Raw genomic sequence first — 23,080 nt, forward strand, 5'->3', positions numbered from 1 at the left:
TTTTAAAATCTGGTCAATTTTTATTAAAGAGTTTGGTCAGGTGCCTGAAGTAGGGAAAAACAAGTAAAATTTATCAATGGAGAGTTGCATTTGGGGAGGGATTTGGGTTTTTTCCCCCATTCTAAGCAATTTATTTTAGAAAAGTAAAAGCATATTTAATATAATGATATATTCTCATCACAAACTGTGCAAAGTTGTTAGATGACACACAGAGGAGTTTGTACTGCTTTTCTGTATTTTTCCAGAACTGTTACAAAAACAAAGTTATGATGACATGGGATTTAAAACCTACACCATGGGCTGACACCCAGGCCAGTTACACATATGCGCTGCTGATTCTCTGAAGCTCCGTTAAATACATTTCTTGGAAGTTGCTGCCATTATTTCCTTTACAGGAAAACCACTGTTGTTCATTATACGGTGTCTGCAGTAGTATTATACCATGTAAAAGTACTTTGCATTATGATATATTGTCAGCATATTTGCAATCCATTTGAATGTATTCTGGTTGTGTATTTGGGAACAGCTGATAGCAAATGGAATATAGACTGCTATTAGCTGATTGTATTCGTTATGTTCTTTTTTTTTGTATTCATTATTTTCTTATCACAGTAGCAAACTGCACACAAGTATACAGGCTCATCTCATATTCAGAACGGTATTATCTGATATGTGATAAAATTTAGAATGATAGTCTCTCACATAAGTCTCATCGCTAATAATCACATATGAATTCCCACTGAGAAAACAAATGTTTAAATACGGTAGGATTAATAAACAACCATAAATTCACGCTCAGCGCTGGGTCAGCGCTGCCTTTCCACTTTTGGAAAAACACAAACCTCTCAAACCAACCAAGAGGACAGCAATTATCCTGCCTGCGGCAATTTTAAAGGGTGAATTCCTCCTCCTTTTATTTTAATGGAGCATTCAAAGTTAGGAAATCAGGCAATATAAAAGTCATATCAGAAATCTGAGAAATGCATTGATACCTCTGGTTCCTTGAGCCCTAGGTAGCTGTCTGTGCACCTTGCAGAGTGATTATGTTTAGTGGTTGGTCCTTCTAAAAACTGATGAAGACCAAAATAATGAGTTGAAAGGTCAATGAAATAAAGCCATGAAACTCTGACTAAAAGCCTCATCTGCAACTTTAATAAAAGGATGTTTATGTTCATGTTAGTTGAGGACTTTTTTTACAGAAAATAAAGGAAAAACTTTTAGTGAATTTTTAGATTTAAGTTTGATTATAAAGGACAGGGAAATCATTTACTGTCGAGGGAACCTGATGCCTTCACCATTTTAGGATTGTAGATATAGGAATTAGAATATAGCCCACCCTGCTCAATGTTTAAAAATAAACCTCAATTATATTCTAATTCTGAAGTTTTACTATTGTTTTCCTATTATACAAATGAATATATATGTTACATAAACACATCAGGATCGATTTAATCGAGAACTTAGCTTGATGATAAGACAACACTGCGCTTTTCTGAAAAGTCCTATTACAGCATTTAAACCTCTTAGATGAAGAATGGATCTTAAATAAAATTGTTTCTCTGAACAACCCTGACGTAATTCAACAGGTAAAATGGCCATTCCAATATTTTCACTCCTGAACATTCTATTTCAGACAACAATCGTAAAGAAAACACATTTAGTGTCACCTAGGTGAAAGTGATTGAGTTGTGAAAGATCTTTAGAAAATCCTAGAAAAAGACAAATATACACTTCTTTTTTTCTTTTTAGGAGACCCTTGGGTAAGTGTGGCCTAAAGAGCTAATTCCGAACAGGCTAAATTCTTCATGTTACAAAACTCATGTATTTTTTTTTAAATGTTGCATGTCAGGGCTTACATCTCAAATGTAGATACAGAGATTCCTATAAATGGAAAAGAAAGACAAATCTGTTAAAGCTGCACTAAGCAAACCCAAAATCTTTACAAGGATATTAGTTGGCAGGCTTTAAAAATCCATGTTTTTAATATTGGCCGTGAGGGACCCAAAACTCTCCAGTTACTCAGGCCACATTATATCCCGAAAGGACTATGTCTAAATTCACACAAGACAGGAGAAGATAATTTGAGGAGGAATTTCATCCTTTATTATTTCTATCTATTAAAAGAAAACAGTCCACTTGTCAATTCTCATGATCCACAGCACAAAGAAATGAAGAATTGGGCTCTTATTTTCTCCCTTTATTTAGTGATCCAACTATTTCATCAATCACACTGATCTTAAATTGAAACAAACAAACAAACAAACAAGTATTGAGCCATCCCCTATCCTGTCCTACTGGAAGTAAGTGTACAAATCTGGCCGGAAACTTTAGGGCTCTATGTGAAAGGAATCCTATAGCATACTTCGGAGAAAGAAATGTTTTTGTTAAGACCATCTGTATTCATCCATGTCATTGCTCAAAGGAAAATAAAGAGTTTTGTGAAGCAAATCTAGAATGCACAGTAATCCTAACTAACTAGATAAGGAATAACAGTCTGCACACTTAATATATTCAGTTCAAGCATTTATAAATAAGTTTCCACATAGAAAATGGAAGTTTTTTTATGAATTCAGAAAAACTGGGTTCCCAATTCAGACTACCCTATGTGACTTTTGTCATTATCATCTTTTCTGATTCTTACAAAGTAAACCTAATTAAGAACCTCCCTCATTAGTCTTCCAGAAAAATTAGCCCAGCTTATGCTAATTACTCCTGCAAAATTTAATAAACTCGTTGAAATGGGAATAGCCTAATGAGGTTTTATTTATTGAACTAAGATAACTCCTATGAAAAAGGTTAGGACACAAGGATATCCAATGTTTTAATAAAACTACAATTTATTCAATTTCTAAACACGAATTTTATTGCAAACCTTTTAAATTCAAATATGAGTTGCTACGCGAATATGTTAAATCAATCTCCACCTTAATCCAATAACTGCAAGTCATTTTTTGCTTTTTACTTTAACAATATTTACCACACATAGCCCTTTACCTCAACGATAATGAAATTTGCTGTTATTAGTTCCTGGTCATCAGGTATTAAACATAACACATTTGACTTTTCCCATGTCTACACAGCCCAGATATCTAGATCATTGGGCACAACCTGGATTTTTATAATTCTCAATCAAGCCATTTGGCATTAGGCAGAAAAACAACCTGGCAGTCAACTCCACATGCCCACTTTGTACATTTACAGAAATTTTCCTCCAAACTCGTTTGAAGTGACTTGACAAATTGTCACAATCGTAAAAAGAGCTGGGGTCATATTTTTCTTACTTTGTCGCACGCTAATATAAAAGAAGAAAGTAGAAACACATTTTCTAAATCACAGTATATAAATGCTGATTTTGTTAATTTCACTTTTTTGATAGAGTATGCCGACCTGATGTCCCCAAATCACCGGCAGCAAAAAATACAGCCAAAATTTAACACAGAAATAGCTTACCCTGTACCATTGCCGTATGACCAGAAAGCCTCTTCTATCAATCCTATAAATAGTTTTCCTGAATAACCACTGCTAAAAGTCTTTTGACTGATAAAAATAGCACTGTTCTTCCAAAATCCGAAGGACAAGCAAAGGGAACTAAAAATTATTGGTGCCCAAAAGGTGACTGCGTGTTAAACCTATGCTAAATCCTAACACAAGGATTGCCTGTACCCTCAGCTCTATAATTGCACATTGTATGCATCTTGTAAAAACAGTTACTATTGCTACTGAATGCAGGCCCCATAACCTATTTTTACAAAATATGCAGGGATTCGCATCCATAAATCTGAAAGCAAATCAAACCTTAAGCACGTAACACAGATATTATGCAATCGGTAATATAGAATCAAATTGGAAAGTATGAAATTCAAACACGGTTGTCATCATTTTTTTTTCCTTTGCAGCAATTTTATGGAATTGAAAAATCTCTTCTATTTTGCCCTTCCCTGTGTAAGTTCTTTTCCTGTTGTTATTCTCTTCGCTTGTTGTTAAAAATGGAAGTTTCACATATCAGCACAGACAGGACTGGAGCTTTTAAAACCTTTGGCAGACTGAAGGACAAATAAATTCTGAAAACTCAGATGCAAATAAAAATAGCTAAATGGGTTTGTGCATATCAGCTGGCATCACTGCTTGAAAAGACGGTTCACGGGAGACAGTGGCAACAGCCAGCAAATAAACATATGTTGGGACTCATGCAGATACCCTGGGTTTCAGCCGTTTTTCAAGTATCCTTCTCTTAAGAGACCAAGATTGGCTAACACCGTTTTCTACTTTGTCAAACCAAAAAAGAAAAAATGAAAAGGATAAATGTCATGAGTAATATCTCTAAAGCCACCGACAGTATAAAGTGCATACTTATTTTGCCTAAATTGTTTGAACTACCCCAGCCAAGAAAAGGTTTTAAGTACCCTACTGGGACAGATGCAAGGCGGCAACAATAGAAGCCACACTAATGCAATCCAGGTAACACAATCCTGTTTCAAAAACACGGGCCGGGCTAATTACAGCGCTGCTGAGTCAAGTTTCTTATGCCATCGCAACCCACAGAAACAGGTCAAAATCAAATGTTATTCAAACCACAGTCATATCAACCTTCTATATCAGAGTCACGGCTTAAAACCAAACGAAGAACTTAAAAGCTTAACCCATTCAAAAGCAAAAAAAAAAGTGTTTTCATTGCGGGTGGCAAAGTAAGGTTCTTATCATCTGAACCAAAAGAAACCGTGTGGCAGAACCGAATGTTGATAGTTTCAAAGTTTGGGGGAATATTTGGGCTGGTCCTTTGATCAGAACACTTTCTTTTTGATAGAAGAGTAAAATCTGCTTAAAATAACAAATGGCATTTTGAAGAGAGGTATTTAAGTGAAACAAACAACAAAGGTTATATTTATTTTTTATCTTATTCATTTGAAGATTTATCTGCCATTGCAGAAAAAAGAAATTACATAATGGCATGTCTGCTTTTGTAGATAAACATGCTATGCTAATTCTATAGGCAGCACACAACTTCATTACACACTAAACCGTTGATGTTTCAAACTTTGAATCAAAGATATTAAACGTCACTTATCAAGCAAAGATATATGTCTTTGGTGAGTATTAGTGAAAGATATTTAGTTAAAATATCTGATTGAAATGTAAGTTTTATAAAGCTACTTGGCAATCAAAATTGGGTTTAAGCCTGAAGAATCACATAAGTCAAAATCAACAACCTATGTTTTGTCACAAATTACAGTAAAGCAAACACTTTTTCAGTCAACTGAAAAATGACAGAGCAAGCCTCCAAAAGGTAAAGAATTGGAAAGACAGATGGGTGGGCGGGGCAGGGGGGAGGTGTCAAAAATCATTATTACCAAACCCCAAAAGGGACTTTTGTTCAGCTGTTGATTTCCTCAATGAGGGATCAGTCAGTCTTACCTGCAAGACTCTTCCAGCTAACGGAGGGTGCTAGCTCTTGTCCTAGCTGACAACTGACAGTATCTATAAACCTTCCAGGCCATTTAACTCCCAATGAGTAATGCTATGTAACAAATGGTTTATTATACATGTTTCCATACAATGAATTTCAATAATTAAAATATAAAACGAATATTTGGAATGCAACTTTGCATTATCTGTGCACACACTGACTCAAAATTGCGCCGAACAACTAAAACAGATTTATTGTTCTACAGTGATTTACTTGGTCATGTCAGATTAGTAATATGGCTCTGTTTAAAAACACAATAATTAAGACAAGCAGGATAAATTAATCAACTACAAGGCAGCGTGAGCTACAATCAAACACGGGAAATTACTGTAGAAAATCTTGGTTCACAGATCTCTTTAAAACTGCTTTTATGCATAAATAAAACCTTAAAATGTAGATGGATTGCGTCCAACAGAACTACTGTAGCTAAAAGTGATAATGATTCAAACATTTTTCAAATAAAAGTTAAATATTTATAAGCACCCAACCACATTTCATAAATCACAAACTATTATTATTTTATTTCTGAAGCTTCCTGGCACAGCGTGAGGACTGAGCCACAGAAAGGCAAGAAAGAAGAAAATATGCCTTTAGGAGCGTGAATCAGACACAAAACTGGAGCAATCCAAGAAAACAGGCCTCCAAAGAACATCCCATATGGCTTTCCCAGGAATCGCAATAGCTCGGCGCAGCTGAAGTCATGACCAACAGGCAAATTTCGGCCACATGCCTTCCTAACCCTCACCCATGAGCCACGCAAGACAGGTGTTTCATTATAATGAGGAAAAAGAACCGAGAGAAAGTAGAGCGGTCCCTACCTGTCAATTATCACTGGATCTGAGGGAGTCTCATTTCGGTTGCCACAGCTTTTCTTGTCACAACAGCGGCTATGGAGCAAAAGCAAGAGGATTTAGTACAACCATTACCATGTAAAATCATCATTTAGGCAGACAGAAGGTTCAAATTGCTGGGTTGCAAATGCTAGAATTACCACAAAGCCATACCTGGCAATCAACGGATCCCTGAGACAGAACGTTCTATTTGGGTCACCTATGGGTTAATGGCCAGGCTTAACCTCTCCCTGCACAAAGGAGGGAGGGAGAGGGACTCCCACAGAGCGAGGACTGACAGCCCTAAGATGGGGTCTTCCCATCACTGCCCGCAGGATTGGAAGAGTTCACTGTGAAATGCATTATTATTACATCTACCCAATGAGAATATTCAGGGTTGTGGGTGGCTTAAACACTCTTCCCTCAAGATCACACTAATTGTGTGGAACGCGTCAATAATGAGGTATGAGTGATTTCTCCCCCTCCAGTCATTTTGTATTAAATGGATTCCTTTTTCTTCTCCTTCCTCTTTTATGGGAGACGTTTCCGTCAACCACAACCTTCCCCAAATCCTAAAACTGTAACTGTTTGCTTTTGAACCATGTTCAGAATGTAAGAATAAAAGTACAACACAATAATCGAGACAAAGAGGCAAGATAAAAGAAAATAGAGATCCACACATCCTCTGGCTTTTGTGCCCTGCTCTGGTCACTGTGCAAGTTTCCTGGAAGCATTTAGGACAGTTGCTCCAAAGCCTGGCAAAAGCCTGGCAATGGACACTCTTTATTAGGTCAGAGAAAAGGCAGACGTGGGCAAGTAAAGCACCTACTATCAAAATCCCACCCCATGTGTGACCTTAAAGTTGACAGTTTTTTCTTAACCTGAGATGCTTCTAAAAAGTGAAAAATTAGGGTTTTTGAAAACTACCCATGGTCAGTGGAAAACTATCCATCTGAGACTTGTTTGCAAATAAGAAATGTGTCCACTGGCCAGTCTACACCCAAGGGCACACTATAAAAGCACGTATTTGATCAGTCAAGGAGGTGAGGGAGTTATCCAAGCATTATACATTGCCTTGCACCACAATATGCACTTTTCTCCCTCTCGCTTACACAGGCACGCACGCACACACACAAACATACACACAGACTCATTCGACTTAGTGAATCATAGAGCCTAAATTTAGAGAGCTGCTAGAGAGAAACAAACACTGAACTTCATTTTCAGGACCCAGAAATATATGCCTGCACAGGGAGTCTTTCAGCAAAGTTAGGAAGTCTCTCTTCTGGCTGTAACTATATCTCTGAAAAGAGAATCAGCTTCCATATTTGGTGCTCATTCGATTTGCTTCTGGTATCTTCAGAAAACAACAGCAAGAATTGTATCTCCTTTGTCAAAGCCCCAGCTAAAAACCATGCCACTCCCTTAAGAGCCTTTCCTTTTCTGATTTAGAGGAAACTATTTCCTCCAGGCCTGAGTTCTGCTATACTAGTACTCTGGGGATAGAAAGCGCAAAGGATTCCAATACCTAAGATGAAGAAACAAGGGAATGAGGAGTACAGTCTTTGAAATGCATACAAAAGATAATAATAATTTACAAACTAAACTCCATCCTCCCTGAACTCTGCTCCCCTGCACCTACATCTCAAGGGCTTTGCCAGAAGAGCACAGTGGTTAAGCACACCGACTCTGGAATCCGAGTGGCTTGTGGCAGCTGGAGCAAGGTATTCCACCTCCTGGAGTCTTAGTTTCCTCATGTGTAAAATGGGGTGATTGTGGTACCCACCTCTAAGTGTGAGGGCTCAGATCTCCAAAAGCAGCCCAGGGACAGAGCCCAGGTCTTTTCCCAGGGATAAAAGGAATGCATGGGAAGGCCTATTTCTCCTTTCTATTTTCCATTTGTTCCTTTCTTTTTCAAAACAGCGACTGGGCAAATCCCCATTGGTCAAACCCTCACCATTGTCCTGCCTGGACTGAATGCCTTCCAGGGACTCTTCCAACTCACCTGATGATGATTTCAGACTAGCATCTACATCTCAAGACAATGTGATTCTCTCCCTCCTCACTGCCATCACCCTCATCTGAGTCACTTTCACTTTCTCGCTTTAACTCCTGCAGTGGCCTCCCACCTGGTCTCTCTGTGTCTACTCTTCACCTCCCCCATGACAGCCACAGTGATCTTTTCAAAATGTCAACTGGACTGTGTCACTTCACCACCCAAGACCTTTTAATGGCTTCCCACCACACTGAGAATACATCTATGGCCAGACCACCTCCCAGTCTCCTGTCACTCTCCTCCAACTTGCCAAGCTGCAGCCTCACTGGCCAATTTCAATCTCTCTAATGGGCCACGCTCAGTCTGACCTCAGGCCCAGGTCTGGGCAGGCCTCCAGGCCTGGACTGCTCTTCATCCAAGCCCTGCCTGGTTAGCCAGCCTCTACCCCCTCTTTGGGCCTCAGCCTCTAAGCTTCTTCCTTCCTCAGAGAAGCTAGCCCTGACACTTGATAGGTTCCTCTGGTTTTTCCTTTCAGGGCATGAAACACAAAGCAAATTATATACTTACATATATATTTGCATTTTTTTTGGTCACTGTCTCCTCTCACCCCCTCCCCTACTAACTCATATGCTTCATAAAGGAACACACTGTCAATTTTATTTACCTAGTGAGTAGCATAAGGCCTGGGACAGAATAGAGAAGCTCAAATATTGGTTGGTGGATTGGACGACTTCATGAATGAATGTAATGTACTGGGGAAAATACAATCCAAGAAAATAGGAAGGTAGCAGATACAGGAAGCCAAGCTGACCCTCTGAGCAGACACTGCTGAGGAAAGGAACGTTCACCTCCATCCCACCCCATACACCAGACCACCTCCCCAAGCAAGGGCCACACTGGGCCTCAGATATGCCCTGTGCCTTAAGCACTGTCTTCATCCCCTTAAAATAAAAATGCCCTGGAGTGCAGCCAGCTGAATCGAAGCACAGCCTAAGTGAGAACCACCCCTCTCTGCTGTGCCCCAAGGGACCCAGGGAAAAAAGCAGATGCGAAGAACAGAAGTGTATAGGACTAACAGAATAGGAATAAAATAGGAATAACGAAGAAAGGAAAACAGACTAAGGGCTGAAGGTCATTTATCATTTATAAAACCCTATACAAAGTATGAAAAATAGCCCAACAGGTTTCCTGCTTTCCTGCCTCTCAAGTCATGTCACTGCATCACGTAGTCGTCATCCCCAAAACGGGATTCTTGGGCTCTGCTCTGCGTCTGGAGTGGCAACAAAACACTGTCTACAGTTTAAGCCCACTTTTAAAATATATTCATATACACATATACATATATGTGTGTGTACATATATACATGTAAATATGGAACTGTGTGCAGCATTAAAAAGAACGAAGGTGGGTTTGTACACACCATCACGGAAAGAAGTTTGTACACACCATCTACATCATTTTATGACCTGAGAAAGCCAAGCTGCAGAATAGTATGTACGGTATGGTCCTACTTCTAGGAGAAAAAAAGGAAAGACTGAGAGAGAGGAAGGGAGTGAGGGGAAGAGACAAATAGTCTCACAAGCCAGTTCACACCCTCACTTCACTCAAATTTCTGCACAAAGTGACAGCCTGCAGAAGCCCTTCCCTGACTACCCCCAGAGCTCTCTAGCCCCTCATCCTGCTTCACTTTTCTTCCTAGCACTCATCACATTGTCTTTTATATTTGTCTTCTTATTTATTGTCTGTCTTTGAATACAAGGGTCTTAGACTGTTCTGTTCATCCCTGGGTCCCCAGCAAGTAGAACAGAGTGTGGCACACAGTAGGCCCTCTGGAAGTATTTTTTGAATGAATGAATAGAAACTTCAAAGAAATAGCCTATAAGGAGTGGAATAAGTGGGGAAATATAGAGGATATATATTTTATTTCTGTACTCCTGCAGTCTTCTGCTTTGTATTGCAATATTATTTTCCTATTAAAAGACTAAAAATCAACTGCAAATTGGGGAAGGAAGGTCTTCCTTTAGGCTGAGCTGGCATCTAACCCCATAAAGCTCCCTAGTTCTAACCCAGAGCCAAGCAGAGCAAGGACCTGTCTTCCTTCCCTGTGATGGTCTTTCTTGCCTTCTCTTTCCTCCCTTCTCCAAGCCAAACTGCTCCCTATGTCCCTCTACTGAACTCAGAAGGACGGAGAAAGGTGGGTACCAACCAGCACCATACACAAGGCAGGCATTAAGCAAGAAGGACAGAATGAAGGGAGAACAGATTCACTTGTGTTTAAGGCAGGAGAGGTCTCGGGCTGAAACAATACAGTACCTGGAACAACAGATGCAAGAGCACTTCAAGGGAAAAGTTACCAGGTTAACAGAAGAAATCACAGTGCCAATCATGTCCTCATTACTGTGTGACTGATGGATCTTCATCCCTTCAAATGCTGTTCTTTAGACTCCTACTGTGTTTGTCAGGCACTGCACCAGGCACAGACCTGGCATTTGCTTCCTAAAGCAGGAATCTGCCAGGGGGCTTGGAGTTTCCTCATTTGCTTTGTCACAGGGCAGGATTCCCACTACTTCACATCCCTTCACAACCTGCAACCCAAGTGGCAGGAGAGCAATGTGGCCCATCACTGGAGTGGGGACCCAGCACCCGGTGTCCTACGTACACTGTGGACTCAAAACAGCAGCCCTTTCCCCAGCAAGATTGTGCATCCCTCGGACAAGCCAGTCCAGGGAAAAGCAAGCTTGTGAGTTTCTTCCTTAGCAGCATGACACAGGTGGCATCTCTCTAGTGCACTGACACATGGCTTCATAAATCATGGCAAGAAACATATACTTGTTTCCTGGTCACGAGGCCTGCAGATCCTCATCTTAGGGACATGGAACTTCTTCCCATAAGTAGAGGCTCTCTCAAGTGGAGGAAAGCATCAGCTCCATCTCTAAGCCTTACAAAAAGGAAGATTATCTTACCCATTTAGCCAAAGTGGCTGGAGAATGAGATATATGAGTTATCTGAATAGTCTGATTAATAGTAATAAGCTCATTCTTTCCCTCAGTTAACCAACTTAAGTTTTTCCATTCTTTAAAAAAAGACACACTCCTTCTTTTCTCTTGAGTTGGTTTCTTCACTGTCCAACTGTCCCCTTGCCAGAGTTGCCGTCACTCCTTGCCACCTGAACCCCATAAAAGCTGGCTTCTGGGCCTCAGCGCCAACTTGAATGTCCTCTCTTGAAGTTCACCAGTGACTTTCTGGTGCTTTTCTCAGTATTCAAGTCTATCTGGATCTCCTTACACTTATTACATGGATGGCTCCCAAACTTTGAAACACCCTCCTTTTATTTCTATGCTCTGTATGCTCAAGGTTCTTTTTCCTAATTCTCGAACACACTAAATGAGATTGTTGCCCAAGGATGTATCCATGGCCTCTTCTCTTTCTATTCACCTATCCTTGTCAATCCCACGTAAGCCCATAGCTTTACTTTGCACCTTTGAGAAAAGACCTCAGAAGTTGGTTATCCTTCGCCCTGACTCTCTGCCCAGCTCCAGGCCAAAGGCCCACGATCTGTAGACCTCTCCCCAGAGAAATCCTGCCTGGACTGCCAACAAATGGACCAAAACGCTCCTTCATGCACCCTCTAAAATCCGGGTCCTGTTTCACCTTCCTCCCAATCCCTGCAGCTAAAACCCACCTTTCTCTGAGCAGCTGTGGTCTTTGGCCTCACCTCTTATCCCTGTCTACCCTTTCTACACTGCTGTCTAGTTATCTGTTTTATGAGTCTCATTCTCCCAGGCTAACCTGTCAGCTCTTCTACTATAGGGGCAGTCCTCTTTGGCTCTTTGTTCCACTGTGCTTTGCACATAGTAAGTGCTAAAAGAATGAATGAAAATATCCTTAACAGCACAGCTAGAATGAACAAAGCATGTTAACATTTTAGTAGACACTTCCCTTCCTTTCAATATTCTCTTACCGTCTTTCCCTTTGAGCAACTCTGTGCCAGGTACTTAACCAGGCACTGCAGATGTTGCTACTACTGCGCCCACTACTTCCACTGCTTCTATTAATATCAATACTAATACTACTGCTGCTACTATTAATAATGACAATAGACATTCGGCACTTACTATGTGTCAGGTACCATGATAAGCATTTATCGGGATTACAGCATTTAATCTTAACAACCACCCTATGAGAGAAGTAATAGTTTCTCCCCATTTCACACATGGGCAACTAAAGCAGAGAGGAAAACTGGGTAACTTCTTTGTCTTCAAGGAGCTCTTAGTCCAGCAAAGAAAGACAGGCCTTGGACACACAATTACAATGTGCTGCATGCTATGAAGGAAAAGCGCAGGATATCACAGGAATGAATAATAAGGGGACCTCGCTCAGGCCAACAACCAGGAATGCGTAAGTGGGAATCTAAAGGAAAAAAATGAGAATACACCAGCCAAAAAGGAAGGAAGAACAAGCCATATCAAGGAACCAGGCTAGCCCTGGGAGCTCATGGTCCACAAGATGTTAGGCACTGACAGTGGGGAAAAAATGCCTTCCTAAATACAGCACCCATCCCCTGCAATTGTCCTGTTCACTGGAAAGGGAGAAAATCTGTTTTGCCCTGCCTGGGGGGCTAGGAACTGGACACACCTACCAAGTAGAGTTCCTATTTTCCATTCACATTTTAAACACAGGATGTGGAGATGCATTTATAATCAAATGCTTTGTGGAATGAATCCTGCTTCTAAAAATCTTTCATGGGGCCATACTTTTCAAGAGCTTAATCACCAAGTATTAGCAAAATGTAATAATGATGATTGGTATAATAAATTCCAGTTTACCAAAAATGCAGAACCTCTCCCAGAATTCCATGGAAAGAGTTTTATGCCATCAAGTCAAAGGGGTTTTGTCTCAAAGAGAGACAATAATAACAATCCCATGGCAGTAAGTCCTTTAGACAGCTCATGCAATAGGTTTACCCTCTCAACAAAACAAAACTGATTTTTTAAATTTGTAACCACCTAATACACAATTCCCTGGTGTTTATTTTTTTTCTTTTTTCTTTGATGACAACAAAACAGAATCATCCCAAGCCCTTTCCTGTCGATCTAAATTCTCTGTGTCTCCTTCACCGGTAGCTCCAACATACTATAAATATACCTCTTTTGTGACATAAATGCAAAGTTTTATTGTGCCGTTAGCCTTGATAGAAAGCACTGCAGAAAGTTGTTTAGAAATTAAATATCTAAAACAACCTATTTTAAAATCCAGGGCCCTCACTATTTCATGTCTGCAGTGAAGAAATTTCATCTTGGGGAGAGCAAGCTGTCTTTCACACCATATGGTTAATGGTGGTGCATAGCAATTAGCCAGGCTGATTAATGGTGAACAGACTCTAATTTTATGCTTATAATTGAGCCTGCATTTGCACCCCTGGTGCAAATTCAGCACATCCCAACTTCCACTTACAACCGGCAAGAAATCAAGAGAAATAGGATGGTGTGGAAAGTGAGAATTTTTTTCCTAAAGCCCCCTAAAGAGCATCAGATTTGCAATTTAAAAGACTGTTAGCCACACAATAGATGACAGGCTTGTGTAATAGGGTCATGGCGGCCTGGTAAACAAACAGTACCCCTTACACATCTATAGGCAGCCAGGAAAACCATCATCTGTAGCATTAGCAGGATGACATTTTGAATATGGCTCTTCCCTCTTAGCCATGCAGTACAAACATCATTTGCCTTCAGTGGCTTGAGAATTTTATTTTTTGCTATTTTTATGTTTCTAAAATATAGAAAGAACGTCAGCAGTAAAGCACATCAACCAGCATCATAAAGTACTTTGGACCAATGAATTTCCAGAACAAGAAAAATAAAAATTGCATTAACAGAGTGTAGGCTTGTGTGTGAAAGGCATAATATATCTTAAGTATCTTAAGAATAATTTCTAGCATAGTCCAAACAAGTACAGATATGAGATGCAAATCTATGATTTATAGATATTAGTTGGCCTATTGGTTGAGATCCATCTTCCTGTCTCCTGTTTGCTGGAATCACATGGAACAGAATACGGAAAATTCATTCTAACAACATGCTAATTGTGGGAAGACGAAATAGAGATATGGCTGGAAAAATAGTAATACGAAGGAGGTCTTTTTTTAATGCTTTTCAAAATGATTTTACTCATTTTATTTTGAAGAGCGCAGCTCAGCTTTAGCTGTGCAATTGTTGTATACAGTATGACACTAATTTTGCCTAATATCTTCTACGAAATCCATGACCATATTTTTGGATTTTGTTGCTGCTTTAAAGTTAGAGAGAAGCAACCTGTTTTCGGAACAATTAACAAGTTTTACAAATCACTAAAGTGAAAACTTGTGAAACTCCTGTACATTTTAGAATAATATATTCGCAGAATGTTTTTTAAAAAGGAGAAAAAGAAATTTTTACATACATATTACAGATATAGAAGAAGTTACTACTTGGGACTTCACTAAGGAAACACAATAATCTCTTTTCTATCTTATTTCCACCTGTAGAGTTTTCAGATTGCTTTCCCCGCAAGTCTGCGGGCAGCAAATAAACCCACCCATGCCGAAGCAGCAGCTGAAACTCCTAAATGGTTTGGTCAGTAACAGTCAGGAGCCAAGCATGCTTTGTGCCAGGAGAGCCTGAGTGGCTAACAAAGCAATTAGTAGCCCTTCCCTGATGCAGAGTGTCATCGTCATGCTTTATCCAATTACTCAGAATATATCAGAAGCAAAGTGCCAGTGTTATTTTACAAAGAATTAGAATCCTAAACTGCAAGTTACAAGGCTGTTCTCTGGTTTACTCTCTCCCATGTGGAGGGTTGGCTGAGGCCATGGAAGTGAATGTGGTCTGCTTGCCTGGTTTCAAACGTAGCTTCAGACAAAAATAAAGATACTCATTTGTGGACAACATGAATGTTTATACCTTTCAGTGACTCATCTTTGCCATCCTTCCAAAAGCTCACTACATTTAAGAAATGTTAGCTACATTGTCATAGTTATATAAAAGGTAACTAAGATTAAGAGATCAGATGTTGGGTTGGTGTGGGGAGGAATGATGCCTATGTACGGACGGTCACATTGTTAAGTGGAAGAATTAAAAAGGGGAACTATAACTTTCAAGTCTTATCCAAACAGAGGTTTCTGCTGACCTCAATAGAACTCTTATTTTACTAGCAATGCAGTTGAGCACATATATTAACACTAGAAGGGTTATACTGTATTTTACTCAATTGAAAGGAAAAAGGAGAGGGCACTGCTTTGTGTCCATTAACAATGCGGTATCAAAATTGGAACGTTTGTTTTTTAGGATGAAATCTAATAAATAATTGAGAACCACTGTGATGCCTGACACTTTACTACCAAATACTCACATCTAACAGTTTTTAGACTGTCTAACAGAAGATAAACATATACCCAAAAATAGACCTGAATTCACCTAGATTTGAGATACAAATTCATCTTCTCTTTGCTAATTAAAGGGAAAGAAAAAGGTATTTCTTACCTGCACATGATTTCGTGTGTGAGCAACACTCGGCACATTTCTGGGTTCTTGTCTTGGCCTTCATACACTATGGCCTGTAAACAAAGGCATGATTTGAGCTAAGAATGGAACCAAGTAGCAGAGGACAAACTACCACAGTCAAATTCTTGACCATTCACCACTGCCGCAAGGCCAATTAGCTTTCAGAGCCAAAGGCCTCACTGGGCTGATTGTTTTAAGACAGTTGTTAAGGATCAACCCAAATTGAGTGGAAGGGGATATGTTCCTCTCTGTCCCATCAACCTCCTTATTATAACGCACATCTTTGGATCCTTGTATGAGATGGGCTTCTGTCGTCAAGACAACCACAATTCTCTCTTCAATTCAGAATAAAAATAAATCTAATCAATGGGGAAGGAAAAACCCAGAAGGCTTAGCAGATTGAGATACTAGTGATTTAAAATACAGAAAAACACATGGATTTTATTTTCAAATGATTCGTATTTGTCGCCTCATTTTACTACTTCCAACTCCAACATGTAATATTCTAGAGGTAAGTAGTAGAAAACAAGTGAGGGTATGGTTAATGAGTCCATTCACTGTCTTGAGATGATTCATCCATCAGGGGAAATCCTTCCTGCCTACAGGTTGAAAACATGTGCTCTCTGGGGTGTATAACCACCCAAACAGTAATACTCGCCCGCATATGCGGGGGGACAGGCAGGGTTGGGGCAGGGGGAGTTAAGCCATAGTTATCTCCCTCAACTAAGAAGAATTACATCTGACTCTCAAAATTTGGAGTCCCAAACCACCTCACCAGCCAAGATGTTTTTGTCTGTTTTTAGTAATATGTGTACAAACATTTTCCTTAAGGTCACCAGGAAGTTTCCTTGAGACCTCTGCTTACTGGAAGATCTACATGTTAACACCTGGGCCAAAGAAAAGCTCACAGCTATGGATAGAGCAGGGCTCTGCATGGGGATACATTTTAACTAACTTAACAATGTAGCACTGCATAGTACTAATACAACGCAGCTGCAAATTGTTAACAAAATTACTTTCACACATTCAGGTAACTCTCAATTTCTTGGTGATGAAACTACTTAAGTTAACCAGAGACTATCCTTTTTTTATGATACACAGAAACTGCAGTAACTAACTTATAGTTGGCTAGAATGTGCTTGTTTATGAACCTGAGACTTTTAGAACTGTAAATGATGGAGGATAGCTTATGACACTATGTGTGCAGACCTGCAGACCTTCAGAGCAGGCTCTGACTTTTTTACCTAACTCCATTACAAAACAAAAATTGAAACAAATTTAAAAATGACAAAAAGTACCTGCATGGGCTTCCCTGGTGGCGCAGTGGTTGAGAGTCCGCCTGCCGATGCAGGGGACACGGGTTCGTGCCCTGTTCCGGGAAGATCCCACATGCCGCGGAGCGGCTGCGCCCGTGAGCCATGGCCGCTGAGCCTGCGCTCCGTAACGGGAGAGGCCACGGCAATGAGAGGCCCGCGTACGCAAAAAAAAAAAAAAAAAAAAAAAAGTACCTGCATAAGGAGAAAACATTTTCTACCATTGGCCCATCAAAAGCATTTATATGGTTAGCCTGTTATAACCCTACATTTTTTTTTCCCCCTTACGCGGGCCTCTCACTGCCGTGGCCTCTCCTGTTGTGGAGCACAGGCTCCGGGCGCGCAGGCTCAGCGGCCATGGCTCACGGGCGCAGCCGCTCCGCGGCATGTGGGATCTTCCCGGAACGGGGCACGAACCCGTGTCCCCTGCATCGGCAGGCGGACTCTCAACCACTGCACCACCAGGGAAGCCCAACCCTATATTTTTTAATGTTTTATTTTGCCATAATTTTAGATGTACAGAAAAGTTGTAAGGATATATAAAGAATTCCAAGATACTCTTTCCCAGATGCCTCAAGTGTTTACATTTTAGTAAATTTGCTTTATTCTTCTTTCTTTCTCTGTTTTCTTTTCCTGAACCATTTATTAGTTAACTGCAGACATGCCCTAAATACTTCAGTATGTATTTCCTTAAAACAAGGAATTATCTTACATAACCATAGCACAATTATCTGAATCACAAAATTAACATTGATACAATACAATAATCTAATCTAAACATCTGAGGTTCACCAAATACCCAATAATGTCCTTAATAGCAAACAACAATAACAAAACCAATACCAATCACTGCATTCAGTTGTCATATCTCCTTCAATAAGGAATATTCCTGAGTCTTTGTATTTCATGACATTGACATTTTTGAAGAATATAGGCCAGATATTTTGTAGAACATCCTCAATTTGGGTTTGTCTAATGTTTCCTCAGACTTAGACTAAAGTTATGTAATTCAGGGCCAGAATACCACAGCCATGACGCTGAGTTCTTCTCCCTGTATCACATCACACCGTCAACTCATTCCACTAATGCCAGTAAACTCTGACCATTTGGTTAAGGGGGTGCCTGCCACCCATCAGAGAGCACAGCCAGATTTGTGTACTGTAAAGTTACTACTCACTTTAAGTAATTCATAACTATCTTCTGGGGAAATCATCTAGATTATGTTAACATCATATTATGACTTAAATTTTCACCCATTAGTTTTAGCATGCACTGATGATGCATTCCTGCAATCTTAAAGGACCTTTTAAATACCCAGGAAGTTGCTTTACTCGAGAAAATGCATTAAGTAAATTGAAAATGTTTTAAAAACCAAAACTTATATCTGCCTGCTTTATTTACTACAATCACTGCTTTAAAAAATCAGAGACACTGTAAATAACTGATTAGATCTCATACATGGTGCTAAAAATTCTATTATGCATTTCTGAGAAATCCTATTATCACTACCATTTTGTGTGTTCTCTTAATACCCCTGAAAACCTGTTTCAACTTTAGTTTTCTGTCATGCTAAACTAATACAAATAACTTGGTGAATAAAATTCATAGGTATTAATGGGGTTTTCCTTCCTGTTTAAAAAAAAAATTGGTTTTGGGAGGAGAAAGGAGTATCAATTACATCAGACCTTCTCATTTTGACTCTTTCTAGATAATACCAATATTATTTTTTACTGAGGCTGCTGGTTCCACTGAAATCAGTGGGCCCATGATGATACTCAATTAAAGATATGCTGCAGTGAAAATATGTTGACGCCCCCCCAAACAGTAGATGACCCATGGTTTCCCAGGTATCCCATGTTTTTGTCTTTGGTGACTGGACATCATTTGTTGAAGGCCCATGGCCTCCGTAATACATGTCTACCAAATGTCAACCTGCCACTTCGCTTCTGGCAGCAGAGTCAAAATGGAGAATCTTCTCTACATCAAGCATAGAAAAATGAAAGCATGAGTCTGGATTTGCTCAGAAATAGTTAAACTCTGGGGACAGAAGGAAGCATGAAGTTTCTTCTGTCCCTTTCCTTGGGGCCTCAGCAGAACAATACTTTTCAGCACATAAACACAGATAAAGAAGTGCTTGCTGCTTCTGTGACTTCTGAAATAAAAACAAGTGAAACAGAGTCCTCTCCCTCTCCTAAGGAGTAGAACTAAAATTCTGGAAATAGAGTAATCTAGAACCTCAGTGTAATAAAGTTAGCTACACAGTGAAACTCTGTCAAAGGCAGCTCCACCTCCAACCTTGCCTAAGCAGTTTTTGTTACTGAAAAAGCTTGTTAAAACACACACATGCACACACACACACACACACACACACACCACACCACACACACACACACCACACTATTATATAAAAGTATGGTCCAAGAAATCGACATTCTGATGAGATCCAACATAGGAAAACAGGATAAATCTATTTTGATGAACATCTTCAATGTAGAGTGTCAACAATAAAACAGACTTTTTAAAAATGCCTACAAGTTCTCCCTCCAGCTTTCACACATATCAAATCTCTACCATGTACATTTAGTGCACACGTCAAGACTGGTTCACAGTTCAGCAAACCCAGACTTCGAGCCTAAAAGGAAAGGGGTTCTCTAACACCAGCTTAGGGAGAAGTTTCTGCTTCTTTTCCCAATTTAAATATGTGCCTCTGTGCGGTGTGAGTGAAGCTCATTGAGGCCGGATCAGTTGGGAGATCACAGAAGCATATAAACAGCACTGACTACTTTAACTGAAACCATTTTAATAAACAGCTCGTCTAGGACCTAGACAATGGAACACCAAGAAGAAGGCTTATCTTCATCCTCCATAGTAAGTCATGCATCTGCTCACTGGGAGGAAGGTAGTCTGCTGTGAGAGTGACAAAAACAACAGTGGTTTAAAGAAACCAGTGTGTTCATCAGCAGTAAGGATGGGAGGCCTGTTACAGAGATGGGCGGGAGCAGGAGAGAAAGCATATCAAATACATTATTTAAATAAATGATTTGATGGTGAAGCAAGTTGAGGTTTTAACCTAAGAAACAACAAAAACAACAACAAAATACAATAAAATAGAAAACGATGTTTACGTTAATCCTGCCAATGCAAATAAATCCCTTAAGGTGGCAGGAATGCTTGTACAGGAAAAAAAGTAAAAGAATAAACAGCACAAACTTCATCTCAACTTTAAAAACCTGGTGGAACTGATAAACAAGTTGTCAAAACTTGACATATTTGGAGCAGGTTTATTCTTCTGATATACTAGCCTCCCTTTTCTTAACGTTCTCCTCTAATGAGCATAATGAAAATATCACAATTATTGTTAATACTCTGTTGACTTTCTGATTGAGGTTTTTTTCAAGAATAGTTTTTTATAATAACAAAAATGAAGGAAAAAATAGGAATTGTTAAACTTTCACATCCTTACACAACAGTGCCAGAAGGTTTGCTGTGAGAGGATGAAATGCCATCAGTTTCAAATGCCCAATTACACATTAACCTATACCAACTTCGAAAAGAAATCAATCAATAGAAAAAATCTGCCTCTGTTGCCACTGTTTTAGAAAGCATCTTGTGAATTGTGGTTCATCTCCACTTTTCTAAAATATCACTGGGTCTTAAAAGTTAATTGAAACTTACTATGGATAAAGACCACACAGTAAAACAAAAAATAGATGGTGAACTTACACAGGGATCACACTTCAATGGGATGCCAAAAGAAATACAGAGAATTGAGCACAGTTTTCTTTGTTTACTTTTCTAATAATTTTAACTCTTTGTGTTCCATGCAAAAATAAAGTGAGCAAGGAGAATACTTTTGACTTTGGTTCATTAAAATCTGAAAGGTTTTTAGGAACAAAATGTTTTCATTGGGAGTCTTTCTTGGTTTACAAACCAACAATCAGAGACTTGTCATCATTAATTTAGAAAGACAGAAAAAGATAATGAAAGGAAAGAAAGAAAGAAAAAAAGAAAGAAAGAAAAAAAAGAAAGAAAGGAAAAAGAAAGAAAGAAAGAAAAAGAAAGAAAGAAAGGAAGGAAGGAAGAAAGGGAGGGAAGAAGGGAGGAAGGAAGGAAGGAAGGAAGACAGGTAGATAGGTTACCTATAACTAACAAAAACTCCTAATTTTCCATTTAAATCAAAACAGTAACCTTGAAAATACATCACTCTTTTTTCCAAATACAAAATAAAAGGCTAAACCTAATTTGTCACCTTAAAGAATACATTCATGAATGTACAAAGTATCTCCTTCAACCAGAAGTAAAGTGTCCTATAAATACAGACTGTCAACACGACTTTGGCAGCAAATTACCAAGAATCAAAACTAATAAAAAAATATGAACACCTACATTATCAACATGCTGTAATATTAATCATTACTTTCGACCACCAAGTTCCACTTCTTGTCATTAAAATAAAAAAAAGTGTTAGCTAATGCGGTTCAAGAAATTTCCAGTATGTGAGGGAGCCTTAGTTAAAAATTAACCTGTGACAAAGAAAACACTACAAAATTGACGTTTCATAAACAATTGTGTCAAACAGCAATCCAAAATTAATAGTGAAATAAAATAAAAAATTATTTTGCTTCAATTAGCAGCTTAGCTACTGGTGAACAAATTACAAAGATGTAATTTAAGCTCAGCAGCTAAGCAGGCCTGTTTGCAGAACTGAATTAGGAAAGTTGCAAAGGAATGATATCATATTCAGTATGCTGTTCAGTTACATCACAGCCCTGAATAAAAAGAGAATGTGTACCAAAAGCAGTTAGCTTCAGAATGCATCTTTTGTGTCTCAAAGAAATAAAATCTCTCATATTATTCAAACACCAAGATAAAAACTGAATCATTCTAACAATATCATGCAATATTTCTTTTTCTAGCAGTAATAAAAGATATTTCACTCATACGATAACTACATTTACATCTATATTAGTAGATACAACTGGCTTTGTCAACTCAATGGGGTAATAATAGTAATAATAGTAAAATAATAAAAGCAGCTAATTTATTAAGCACTTAATGTATGCTAGTCACTGTTCTAAGCATTTTCCATGTATGAATTCATTTAATTTTCACAACTGAGCTTCCAGGTAGGTGCTACCATTACCTCAATTAGTTTCCAAATGCTTACATATTTTAATAACTAAGACCAAATCATTCTTGCTCAACAACTATATAAACAATTCACCAACATCCAGACCCTCCTTCATTCCTCTCAGCAATATAAGTAAAGACACAAGAACAGACTATCCGTGTAGTCATACAAGTTCGATAAATGCATCACTACTAATATGTTCATTTTTAATGCTGTTCAAACATTCACATGGAAACAGCTCTAGCGTAAATATCCCCGAACAAATGGCTGTATATTATCCAGGAGGGAGCAGTTGGACCGCCAGACTGGGAAAGTACTAGGCCATCTGGCTCCGGCAATCTCTCCAAAACCATCAGCTTTGTTTTCACCCCCAGACTCCAAACAACACATTTTCCACTGTGATGAGTTTACATTTTCCCAAACACAGGTCCTGATCATGCATAAAAATCCCAAACTTCTTCATTCCTCTATGTGCAAGGAAATTCAAATCACCTGCATTTTTGACATGTTACCAAAGAAGAGAGAAAGCTGCTAAAATATGGCTCCTAACTATAAACTTGCCCTGTCATTGCTTGTTTGTTTCCCCAAATACATGAAAGAACCTCTCTGCTGGCCTAGTTGAATTCCTTAGGAACTTATTGATACACTAAAAATGTGTTTATCTACCAATGAAGAACCATGAACAGAAAGGGTTGTTAATCAAATCTACGTAGCTGTGGCAGGACATGATGAAACAATCAATCGGAAAAAGTGCACTTGCATCAATAACTTGAAATACCGGGAATATCAAAACAAATATATAAAGATT

General features: G+C 39.1%; 1 protein-coding gene across 9 annotated transcripts in view; it reads right to left on the reverse strand.

Annotated features, from left to right (window-relative positions):
* EBF1 (EBF transcription factor 1) overlaps window positions 1–23,080 on the reverse strand; it is a 398,849-nt gene that overhangs the window by 362,428 nt on the left and 13,341 nt on the right. For all 9 annotated transcript variants that reach the window (XM_067732416.1, XM_067732413.1, XM_067732411.1 and 6 more), the window contains 2 exons: window positions 15,808–15,881; window positions 6,283–6,351 (listed from right to left, as the gene is read on the reverse strand). In XM_067732416.1, the coding sequence (XP_067588517.1) occupies window positions 6,283–6,351; window positions 15,808–15,881 (143 nt within the window). The remainder of the gene's footprint in view (window positions 1–6,282; window positions 6,352–15,807; window positions 15,882–23,080) is intronic.

This window comes from Pseudorca crassidens, chromosome 3 (genome assembly GCF_039906515.1).
Source record: "Pseudorca crassidens isolate mPseCra1 chromosome 3, mPseCra1.hap1, whole genome shotgun sequence".
Classification (NCBI taxonomy): Eukaryota; Metazoa; Chordata; class Mammalia; order Artiodactyla; family Delphinidae; genus Pseudorca; species Pseudorca crassidens.